The sequence below is a fragment of the Staurois parvus genome, unplaced genomic scaffold (assembly GCF_062004578.1).
Source record: "Staurois parvus isolate SC_StPar_1 unplaced genomic scaffold, SC_StPar_1.0 ptg000097l, whole genome shotgun sequence".
In the NCBI taxonomy this organism is placed as follows: domain Eukaryota; kingdom Metazoa; phylum Chordata; class Amphibia; order Anura; family Ranidae; genus Staurois; species Staurois parvus.
In genome coordinates this window covers 6935005-6947806 of record NW_028317893.1, presented here as the reverse complement: position 1 = coordinate 6947806, position 12802 = coordinate 6935005, and the positions used below count along the sequence as shown (strand labels likewise).

Below are 12802 nucleotides of genomic sequence, written 5' to 3'. Positions count from 1 at the left end.
TGGTCTGTCACATAAAATCCCAATACATTTACGTTTTTGGCTGTAACATGACAAAATTTGGAAAATTTCAAGGGGTATGAATACTTTTTCAAGGCACTGTAGACTGTGGTCCCCACGAGCTGGAAAATCTTTGTGCAGGGTGCAGCTGAGAGTGGCATTGTTAAGCAAGTGACAGCACGGTGTGAGATTGGCAGGTCCTTTGTCACAAGTTGGTGAGAAGGGCAGGGGTTGGGCACTGTGTTCTTCACATCTGTATGTTAGTAGTGATAGTAGGTGCTAGCCACTGCACTACAACACCAGCATGTGACATGTGCCCTGATAGCAATACTTTTCCACTGACCAGGGCTAATAAAGAGAACTGCGCTATTATGATCATAACTTCAGGTAAGAAAAATTCCAGAAGGATAAAGAGTGGACATCTTCAGGTTTATATTTTTTAATTTCTTCCAAACTAGTCTGGTGTTTAGCGTCTAAAAAACAATTTTGGTGGTGGCAGGGACAAACTATCTGTCACGTCACCTCAGGGTCATTGGATTGGGATTAGCATAGCATAGTTTCTCTGTAACGTTTGCCATTTAACAAATTCTGAGGAGAGATGTGACCAATACAGCAGTCACAAGGACCAGCTCTTCTAAAAGTGACATAACCACTGCATTTTTCCCTGAAAAAAAGGTGAAACCTTGTCTTTAGGATCAAGCAGAGTTCATCTATAAATAGTGCGTCCATAAGGAATTTCATTTCCAAGAAATCAGTGGAGAATGCACACTATCTAGCAAAATTCACTCAAGCAGCTGCCATAGCAGCAATGTCATTCGCTGTAATATGCAGTCCACATTCGTGCTACAGTATATTTAAAACAGTGTTCATAAATCTTATGACTTAGCCCTGGTTCACACTGAATGCAGCTGTGCTAGTTCACATGAAGTAGCGTGATTTCAAAGCTGCTGGTCAGTGTGATTTCACGTGAGGCTTGCCTGACATCTGTGCTACTTTATACACAGATGTCTTTGCAAGTTGCATAAGAAAAATCAGCAAAAACAGCGCTGGAACCATTTTTCAAAATTGGTGTCGCACTGCAAAGTCGTATTACTTTGAATGATTCCATAGGCACAAATAAGCTGTGACTTGACATGCGATTTTGAACTGTCAAATTGCATTGGTGTGAATGGGGACTTGGGGTTTAATCATGAACAGCTCAGACAATCAATCATTTCTACTTAGTCGTGAACACTAGATGCAATACGGTATTTTAAGAATTCAAAGCACAGTGCCCAACACACCAGAGTATTATACAGATCAAATCAAAGTGACACATCATAGGTATGCACAAATGAGCTCAATAATAATAATGGAGTTCAGCTGCATACATTTTGTAGCTTGATTACATAATTTCTAAACAAATAAGACTGGCAGTGGTTGCCATTTGTAGTTTCGCTTTAAGGGTACACTCCACTTTAAGAATGAATAGGCAGCATTCACACTGGGCATATCAAACGCATACCCCGTGAAAGGGCAGTGCTTACCCACATGGGGATGCCCGGATATTCCATGTTTCCCCGTGCAGGCAGTCCCATTGATCTCAATTGTGACAAGGCCACTGCTCCCAATAGGACATCTTTGTGGGTTCGGACATGTGTCCCAGCACTCACACTGTCTGCCTTCAGGGTTGTGCATCCATACCCACATAGATGTCTATTGGGAGCAGCGGTCATGCCTGTGCAAACGCTGCATCGCAACTTGCATCAATGGAACTGACTGCACATGGATTAAAGAACACCTGCATATCCTTGTGTGGGTAAACACGATCCTCGCATTGGGTACGCATTGCTATACCCTGTATGAATGAGGCATTAGAGGTGATGGACCATTCAAGTATTTACATATTCTTAACAAGCAGCAAATAAGCCATCACTGACCTGTAACTGCTGGCACAGGGGAGCAATTCATCTCTTCTTCTGAAAGTGCTAGCTCCCTGGGTATGGCTATCATGTAAATTGTTCATCTCAAATAATAGCTCCCAGACAATGGAAAAGTACCTTATTTTTTTTATTATAACACTAAGAGCATATCACAGAGTTACAATGTCTTTCTAGATATATCTAACCAAATAAACCTTATAAACTGTGCTCAGTGCACATACAAGTGTAAACAAATCTCCACAGCAGCACTCAACATAAGAACACAATATATTCCAGATATATACCAAAAATTGTTGTGCTGTGTACCTCAGTACTCCCAATTTTAATGTCCTTAAAGTGATAAACAAAAATTTGGTCAAGTGCTTCTAAATACAAAGTCCATAAAGTGAAAAACAAACATCTATTATCCGTGAAATTAAGTGTCCATGATATCCTGGATAAGACCCAGTGAAATGTGAATCTACCACCTGCCTGCACATGGGTAGATTTACTTACCCTAGGTTCACACCTAAGCATTTTCCACAGTGTTTTACAGAAATGCACTACAGTCCTTTTAACATGATTTCCTATGGGACACGTTCACATCTCCACGTTTTCACCCAGTACGCATTTTGGAAAGGGTCAGGGACTTGAAATTCAAAAAGCTGTGTTTTTGGTTCTATAGACTTCAATGGTAACGCTGCAGAAAAGCATATAGTGCATTTTTATCTGCCTAGCAACAAGGAGAAAAAACCCCACCGCAAAACTCAAAAACATGCAAAAAACACAAACGCGGAAAAAAGCACTGCAGAAATGGATCAAAACACAAATTGCATAGGTGTGAACCTAGCCTAAAGCTGGTTCACTCAGAATCTCGTGCACCTGTGCAAGGTAGCCAGTCAGCTTCTAATCTCAGCCTGTTCAATTAAGCTTTACCAATAAAATCTGTAAACCAATTGGTTTCCATGCAGAAGTGCAAGAGATTGTGAGTGAATTAGCTTTAGTAAATAAACCCCACCCTGGTAAGAGGCTGAGTGCAGGTGGTGGATTCATATTTCACCGAGTCTTACCTAGGATATCATGGACACTTGATTTCACGGATGATGGATATTATTCACTTCATGGACTTACTGTATTTATAAGCACTTAAAGGAATTTTTAGCACTTTCTAGATACACGCAGCTCTTGGTTACCAAAATTCCATATTTGCAGACAACAGAGGAAGTGTCTAACTCATGGTTAGTTCCTGTCGTAAGATTTTAAGAGGCAACTATATAATCATGGGAATCCTATCTAGCAAGATTTACTTTTTTTTGGGTGCTCGCAATCCAACATGCCTAAACATACTTTGCATTGTTTCAACAGCAACACTTACAATAGCAACACCAACTGGGAAGACCCCAATTAGTACATCTTACTAGTTTTGTCTAAATATTCTTTGCTATCCCAATTAGAGGTGGGTAACCTAGCTACAAAAACAATGTTATGTCTGTCTTCTTCGATAGCTCTGGAGGACAATTAAAGATTGTATGGATATGAGGGGAATACACAATTTATTCAACTATCAGATAATGCACATCATGAATAACACTTTGTAAACTGCATGGCTTTGATCCCTGGTACATGAGCAGAGCACTGTGTATTCATCATTTCTACTTGGATTAAAACCTTTCAGACGTTACAAGAGGAATTTCACTTTCCACACAAAAAGCTATCAGTACCTACAATTGTGACATGCTCTGGTGACTCGGGCTCATGTAATATGGCTAGCCTTTTACAAAGGGACCCAATTTTCCAACTAAATTTACCTTTCAAGCAACTTTTTATATTAACAAATAATTGCATGTAAGGAAGGGGTTGGGAGAAGGACCTGGATCCTATCCCTATGGGAACTTGGGTGAAGGCATTGGGAGCAATCCACACAAAAATTAGCAATCATCCCAACCTATAACCAGCTTTAGCAGTAAGGTGCACATGGAAGGGCAATGCACATCACAAAGGATTTCCCAGAAAACTAAGAGCAATCCCACAGGTATCAACTGCACAAACATTTCCTTGGCTCTTTATGCTGCATAGTGTATCACATGCCCCAAAAACTATTTTGGTGGCATCATGGATACACTTATTGCTCTAGGTGCCAGAATGGTCCCACAGACTTAATCCATGTGTTATGGAGGTGTTCCAAACTTTTTAGATACTGACAATCAGTGACAGACAATTTTAATACTATCTTCCATGCTTAATTATTTTGTGATCCCTGCATATGCTTAATGAGCTCATAAGATGAGCAAAACTCAGTATTACCACCCCATATTAGTTTATTTGTCTTCAATCAAATAGCACAGAAAAAGTTGTCCACTGAACATTAAGGCATGGAGAACACAAGTTAACCTTCTCCTACCAAGGGAGAGATTACCATTTCAGCATTGGGGTTGACCTCGAAAATTCATTAAACTATGGGATCCACGGATGTCTGTGCCATGCCTGGTAACTATTTGTATTTGTGTTTCTTCTATCCTTATGGTGTAGCACCGTGCAGGTCAGGAATTGTTAAATGGTAAACAATAAGTTTTTCTTATGTGGTCTGCAACTGTATATTTCAATGATCTACCCAAGGACTGCAGTGAACTATAATAGATGGTGGATGATTTCTTCTGTCTGGGGATACATGTACAGTATATATTCATCATTGTATGTACTGTATATTGTATTTATATGTTAAAAGATACTGAAGCTAATCAAGGTTCCATTGCAGTCTAAATCAGCTTTATTACATAGATATTGTAGACCACTGAATCTTGTCTTTTTGCTTTGTATCGTCTTTATTGCTGTTGTATTACACCATTAATAAACTCAGTAAAAACATACATAGCTTAAAAAAGGAAAGGTTTTGTTTTAGGAAAGAATCAGCTATCACCTTTCCATTCAACAAGCATGTCCAGTTTTTCTACTGACATTCAAAATGAGAAAATGACAACCACCAAATGTCTAAGAGACCAATCAATGTCTTGCAAGTCACTGAATGTAATTACTTGCAACCATTCTCACATGTAATTTGGATTTAGCAAATGTATCTAACAGAAAAAAAAACATTCCTGCATAATTATCCACAGCGCTAGCATTGACACAAACCCAAATGCATTATTGCTCAGTCTTACACATCACATTTCAAACACAGACTGAACACACATGAATGAATTGGCATGTGTGGGTGGGAAAGAATACAGACATTTATCAGGCAAGCTGTTACCAGACCACACTATCCTGGTTTTCCTCATACAGAGTGCCAACTAATACAGCTTACTGAGATAAACAGTTAAAATAACCGCTGATTGATATATAGCTAGGCACTTACAGGTAAAAATCCCTGGCGGAGGATGTTCGGTCACCAAGGGGCAGTTCTCTTCATCACTGTTATCACCACAGTCATTCAGTCTATTACAGATGAGTGATCCAAGATACAAACATTTGCCACTGGTGCAGGTAAATTTGCACTCTGAAAAGAGACAATATAATTGTTATTTATATACCACCAAAGAACTATTTGTTGTCGGTGTTATGCAACAGTTTATAGCCAGCATAGGTTCACAGACCAACATTCCAAAATGGAGTAACCCACCTGAACACATACTAGTCAAGAGACAAATCTGCTGGTATTTTGGGGAGTTATGAAAGTAAATGAGAATTGCACTAACTGCATGCAGTGTCCCTAGTAGACACTGAAGCCAGGGCTCTAACATCAGTATTAAGAATTAAGCATTTCCAGCGCAACATAACCTGCTGTGTTGATCCCTAGTTTCTTATACACTACTCAAAAAAAATTAAAAGAAAACTTTTTAATCAGAGTATAGCATCACGTCAATTAAACTCCTAGGATATTGATCTGGTTAGTTAAGTAGCAGAGGGGGTTGTTACAGTTTCAGCTGCTTTGGTGTTAACAAAATTAACAGGCGCACTAGATGGGCAACAATGACACGACCCCCAAAACAGGAAATTTTTTTTACATGTGGAGGCCACTGACATTTTTTTCCTTACTCCTCTTTTCAGATTGTTTTTCACTAGTTTTACATTTGGCTAGGGTCAGTGTCACTACTGGTATGACACAATACCTCCACCCTACTGAGGTTACACAGGCAGTCCAACTCCTCCAGGATGGCACATCAATACATACCATTGCCAGAAGGTTTGCGGTGTCTTCCAGCACAGTGTAAACAACATGGAGGAGATTCCAGGAGACAGGCAGTTACTCTAGGAGAGCTGGACAGGGCTGTAGAAGGTCCTTAATCATCAGCAGGACCGGTACCTGCTCCTTTGTGCAAGGAGGAACAGGATGAGCACTGCCAGAGCTCCAAAAAATGACCTCCAGCAGTCCACTGGTGTGAATGTCTCTGACCAGTCAGAAACAGACTTCATGAGGGTGGCCTGAGGGCCCGGCGTCCTATAGTGGGCCCTGTGCTCACTGCCCCATACCATATAGCTCGATTGGAGTTTGTCATTGAACACCAGTATTGGCATATCTGCCACTGGCGCCCTGTGCTCTTCACAGAAGAGAACAGGTTCACCCTGAGCACATATGATACACGTGAAAGGGGCTGGAGAAGCCGCCGAGAACGTTATGGTGCCTGGAACATAGTTCAGCATGACCATTTTGGTGGTGGGTCAGTGATGGTCTGGGGAGACATGTCCATGGAAGGACACAGACTTCTACAGGCTAGACAATGGCACCCTGACTGCCATACTAGGTATTGGGATGAAATCCTTGGACCCATTGTCAGACCCTATTTGCTGGTGCAGGGAGTCCTGGGTTCCTCCTGGTGCATGAAAATGCCCAGCCTCGTGTGGTGAGAGTATGCAGGCAGTTCCTGGAGAATGACGGGATACCACTGAATGGCCACCACACTTGCCTGACTTAAATCCAATAGAACACCTCTGAGATATCAGGTTTTGGTCCATCAGACACTGCCAGGTTGCACCTCAGACTGTCCCAGGAGCTTAGTGATGCCCTGGTCCAGATCTGGGAGGAAATACCCCAGGACACCATCCGTCATCTTATTAGGAGCATGCCCTGACATTGTCAGGCATCCATACAAGCACATGGGGGCCATACAAACAACTGAGTACCATTTTGAGTTGTTGCAATGAAATATCATCAAAATGGATGCTGCATAATTTTTTTCACTTTGATTTTCAGGGTGTCTTTAAATTCAGTCCTCTGTAGGTTTATAATTTTCATTTCCATCAAACAATGTGGCGTCCTTACGTTCCTAACACATTACCTAGTCCATATCAGTATAGATATCTAGTAGGATACTTTCCCCCATTGAGATCGGATGTGTTTTCAAAGTGTTCCTTTAATTGTTTTGAGCAGTGTACTCATAAGAAAGATATCCCTGCCATTCCTGGTAGTGATGGAGATTGGCTGCTCCTTCCCGACTCCAGATTACTTACCAGCACTACAATATATCCATTTCAACTATTTATTGTGAATATCATAGGTCAAATAGCTGACATGCCAGGACCTTGCAGGTTCCCTTCCTCAAGGCAACTTACTGACAAGCTTTCTTACTTCCCATAAAATTCCTATTGGCCATTGAGGCACCCCATCATAGCGACGATTCAATAAGAGTATATGGGGCATCAGGTACGTTTTGGATCAATAAGGAAGTGCATCAGCTTTGAAATTTCAGTTACCATTAAAACAACATTATTCACCATTTCTACAAAAGGTGGGTGGAGGGGGGGGGGGGGTCTTATGAACAAATTTAAAGTGAAGCTTAAAATGCTACGGGTCATGTACATCTCAAGGGTCTAGACTACGGCAAATAGGGATTCAATGTATTTGAGGTTTTATCTTTAGATTGTTTGCATACTGTCTTGTAAGAGAATTAAAAAAAGTTTAAAAATAAATGAAATTCTTGTACCCGTAAAACCCCTAAACCACTTTCACTTTCTCACATCATTGACTTTAAAGCTTTTCCCCAAGATTACTTAATTTCAGATTTGCAATAAAATTTCATGGAGGTAAACTCAATTTTGCTCTGCACTACAGCATACTATTAGTACGTGGGCTACGCCTATCAAGCTTCTGGTAGTACCAATAAAGCTGCAGGAACAGAGTTTGCCTAGGTCACATGATTTTTTTTCTAAACAATAAACTGTATAAATTAGCGCTACACAGCCAAACTTTAGAATTGTGTCGATTCACACCACAAAAACGCACTCCAGATCCGTTCCAGCTGCATTTTTGCATGCACAGTTTTATGCATTCCATATGCTTTTTTCTTATTTTGCCTGGGTTTTTTTCGCTGTACTGGGGTCTGGTGCCTTTTGATTCATTTTGTTGCATTTATAATGCATTTTACCAAGTTCAAGTGCAGTCCGGTGAAGGAAAAATGCAGCATGTTCTATTTTTTTTTTTTTTTTGGGAACTGGATCTCCCTGGAACTAACCACATTGACATGAGCTATACCATTGGAAACCACAACCTACTTTCCACACATTTTTGATCCAAAAAAAAACACACCAACACACTGGACTGCATGTGGCATGAACTAGCCTTTAAAAAGGAAAAGTACAATCAAAGCTCTTTTGGTTGTATTTCTGCAGATCACAGGAGTGCAGTTCATTCTACATTCCTGTGACCCAGTTTTCAGCTGACAAGAGGGCTGAAGCCCGCTATTAGCAGACGTCACTCAGCCGGTCCGGGCTGGGGGAAAAAAAAAACAAAAAAAACACACGAGTTCAAAGTCTGGTTTCACTCCGGAGCCTGCAGCGGCACCAGGCTCAGCAAGGAGCTGAGAGCCTGAGCCAGCCACTCCCCTCCTCCTACACAGCCCAGTGCTCCAGTGAGTACTGGCGAGGGAGAGCAGACAGTGGTGACTGACAGTCACTGTGCTCTGCTCAGAGCAGCTGTGAGAACTAAGATCAGCGGTCATGTGATTGCCAAGTTCTCGCACTTAGAGACTGTTGGGGACAGATGCGGCATCCAACCGATACTGAATCCACTGAGGCAAGTATAATTTGGGGGGGGATAAGTCCATACTTTAAGTGCAGATCCTTTTTAAAAGGGAACTACGTTTATTTTGATGAGAAATCAATTTGAAAAAACACCCCCTAGCATTTCTTCCGTGGCCACCTTTAGTAAGGGCAGATGATCCATGTAACATTTACTTCCTAGAATCCATCTGCCCTTAGCTTAGGCATGCATGCAGAAGGGTGTGCTTAACTGAGAAATCCCCTCCCCTTCTGAAGACTCCTGGGATGACATTTGCTTAGGCCTGGAAATCACGAAGTAACTGAAGAAACTTAAAAAAAAAAAAAAAAAAAAAAACACAAACTCTTCCTATTTACGAATGTTAGCAGCATAAGGATTAAATAGTCAATGCTGATTGAGAGAGTGAAGTTCCACTTTAAGAGTACCCCAAAGCTTTCATGGCAATACATACGTTTCTGAATACCTGCAAAGATAAACATACATAAAACAAAATCCTAGAAGCATTACATTCCAGGAGATCTTCCACTATAGATCTACTGAATGCTCTCTAATGTAGCAATTAACATGGAAAAGGAAATAACTACATACTGTAATGCATTATGATTACATAAGACATACAGCATTGGACTTTTCCTCCTCCCCAGTCTTGGATAATTCACACAGCATGAAGTCTCTCCTCCCACACATTCACATTTTATAAATAGAATAATGTTATTTTCATCTGACAGCCTTAGAAATAAGGAAAAAAAAAAAAAAAAAAAGAAAGGATTGCAGTGTTTGAGAGGGAAACATGAAACCTTAGTAAAAGGTAACTCTACAGACATCACTGAATAAGACTGGAGAGGACTTTTCAAAAATTGAAACACTTCCAATGCTACACCTATTAATTGACAATTAAAAGGGCTGTATATGACCCACATGTAACCTATTGGTCTGTGATATTTAAATGACACTTCTATAATAGGTCACTAATAAGGCGTTTCTGCTTTTTTTTTTTATCACTGGATGGCATGGTTTTACATGTCACTCGTTAGTCACCTGTTTCAACTTGATTTTTCACTTGTGCCTGCCATGTAAAATATTAGGGGGGGGGGTATGGAAATTGGCTTATTGCTACTAATTGAAGGGTCTAGAGGGCACATAAGACTGAGGTCTTTGAAAGTCTCCAGATGCAGCAGTTCTCAAGTGCCCAAGGAAACCAGGCTGACCACATGATTTGTGCCAACAAAAGTGGGCACCCATAATAAATTTTAGGTGCACCTGTGTTTACTTTAAACCTAAAGTAATGCCAGCTGAACTGAAAGTCAAAATCCAAATCCTCTTCCTCAGCATAGATCAGCAGTGGTCACCCTGGTAAATACAGGGGCCTCACGTTCCTGGCCCCAACATATTTGAACACGCTATGCACACAATGCGTAGCTGCTGTAAATAATTACAAATTCTACTGCACAACACACGCTGGTATGCGCTGTGCACATGCATTGGCTTGCACTGCAAAGTGTTAATACACATTGCGTTCCTCAAAAACGTGTATGCAATTCTCATGTGCTCAACACATTGTGATGCTTTACAGCATATCAGAGCATGCTGCATAAAAATGCAACAGGTCCTACTTTTTTCAGCATGCTGGTGTGAACTGAAGCCATAGAGAAATAGTGTCCCATCACTGGTGTCGGGGGGAGGAATAGTGCCCTGTTGGGGATGTCAGTAACTTGATTTATGTCCCAATGTTTGTACCAGTGGGAGGAAAAGTGCCCAAAAGGCCAGATAAAGGCAAGCAAGGGGTCGCATCCGGCACCCAGGCTTCAGTTTGAAGACCAACGCCATAGAACATTAGGCAAACTGCCAAGTTCTTGCACTGTCTGTATTGGGTACCACTTCCTAACCCAGCTGATGAGAATAAGCCCTGGAAGGGCTTTAAAGAACAGAAATATCCTTTTTTTAAATCAATATCACTAGACTTTTACAGAAACTCATGGTTTGCAGTTTACACATATTTTCACATTCAGACGCTACCGATATGGAAAAAAAAAAATACCCATTACTTATTGGAATGGGGGAGCATGCGACTTCTGTTCCTCCCACAAGATAGCACTGCTGATTGCCAGCTCAGGTACCTTGCACTCCCAGAGTCTGAACAAAGGGGCATGGGAGCCAAGGGGGAGGCAAGTGTTTGTGGTGTCTCCAGTATTAAAGTGAACCGGTTATTCTATCTTGCAGGGGCAAATACCATGTTCACCTTCAATTAACTATAATTGCCCTACACCAGCACAAATGTATATAAATTAATGAAACCTATATAAGTGAAAAGTGAATAAATGCCCAAATCTAGGATTATACACCAAATCAAATTGAAGCAAAAAGTATCACAAAGATGAAAGCTACTCGTCAGACAAAAAAAGTCCAGGAATGTTAAAGTTAAAACTAAAGTAAAGGATCAATTTGAGTTAAAATACATCCGATTGCCAGGTGCTTGTTAGGCCTTGTTCACACCATACACGTAGGAAAAACTGATGGAAGCGGACGGCAAGATTTCACTTGCACAAACATCAGTTTTCATGTGTGCTCCAATGAGTTTTATACACGTTGCAGATTCCTACAAAGAAAAAAAAAAAAATCTGCAAGTGATACTAGTGTTGAGAACAGGGAACAATTCATTTCATTGTGCCCGTGCACAATGAGTGAAGAAAGACTGAATGAGTTTCAAAAAACTGACGTCTCTGCACCATGGTGTGAACTAGCTTTTAAGGTCTTCTTCAACTAGAGTTCCTTCAGAAGTTGCTAGGAGTTCCTTGAGCTGTGGTTAATTGACTTCCAATTAGATGGTGCCTGCATAGTTCCAGGTCCAATGCCAGCTGACTGCTAAGGACAAACATTTGACAACGATTCTTCTCACCGACCTCCAATTTAAGGGGCATATTCCCATTGATCTCTGATACACTAATAGCAGGGATTTCCTGAGATCTGATTATTTCAAGGGTTCCTCTGGGGTAAAAAGGTTCAGAAAGGCAACTATGGTGCTGCTAATGCAATCAAGCAGAGAATGAGTGTGAATAGCTGAAAAACATAGCACACCAGACCATCACCAGCAATCATGTAAATACACCAAAATCTCACACATTTACGTTACTCTTATTTCATCAATATTTATGTTAAGTAAACCATGGAGAAAAAAACAAAAACACACTCATTACCAACTTAGCTATAACTTAATTCAGTAGTATGTAACAAATGACAAAGTGCCTTTTGTTTTCTACAATCAGCAGGACAAGGACAGCATTTGGCAAATACATGTTATTTCCAACATGAATTAGCCTTCATTTTCAGCAAGGAGAACCTCATTTTTGCAATAAATCGTTTATTTGAGTCTTCTAAATTAATTAAGTCTTCAATCAAATCAAATAACCTGAGCCCCTTGATACCCATCTGATTCATGGAACTCAATCACAGCAGTTAAGATCACAGAGGTCAGTAAGAAAGGCCTGGTAATTCTGACATCTAATCCATTTTGGAAAGATTTGGAGAGTGCATCGTAAGTATCTGCAAACAAAACCATACACAAAACAGATTTTTATTCAGACTGGAGTCAATTTAAAGATAAGCTATAAGGAAGACAAAATATCAAGTAAACCTTACAAAACGTATTCTAATAAAAAGCTCCAGGGATTCCTCAATTTCAGACCAATAAATGCAGTGTAACAAAGAGGTAAGGAAGAAGCATGACTTCACCATTTACTTGGTATTCACTGAGGCTTCATGTTACTGTAAATCAGAAAAGTCAGTAGAAAAAAAAAATATATATATTTCGATTCAATCGAGTTATGTACTCAAATATCAGTATTTATAGGTATCCCAACGAACCGAAATCTGTCTTAAGATCAGCATTCTGTAATCCCCCGAGACTGGAAAA

General features: G+C 40.4%; 1 protein-coding gene across 1 annotated transcript in view; it reads right to left on the bottom strand.

The window, feature by feature from the left end:
* LDLRAD4 (low density lipoprotein receptor class A domain containing 4) overlaps positions 1–12802 on the bottom strand; it is a 357659-nt gene that overhangs the window by 173498 nt on the left and 171359 nt on the right. Inside the window, exon 3 of the mRNA XM_089671052.1 lies at positions 5254–5394. Coding sequence (XP_089527178.1) covers positions 5254–5394 — 141 coding nt within the window. The remainder of the gene's footprint in view (positions 1–5253; positions 5395–12802) is intronic.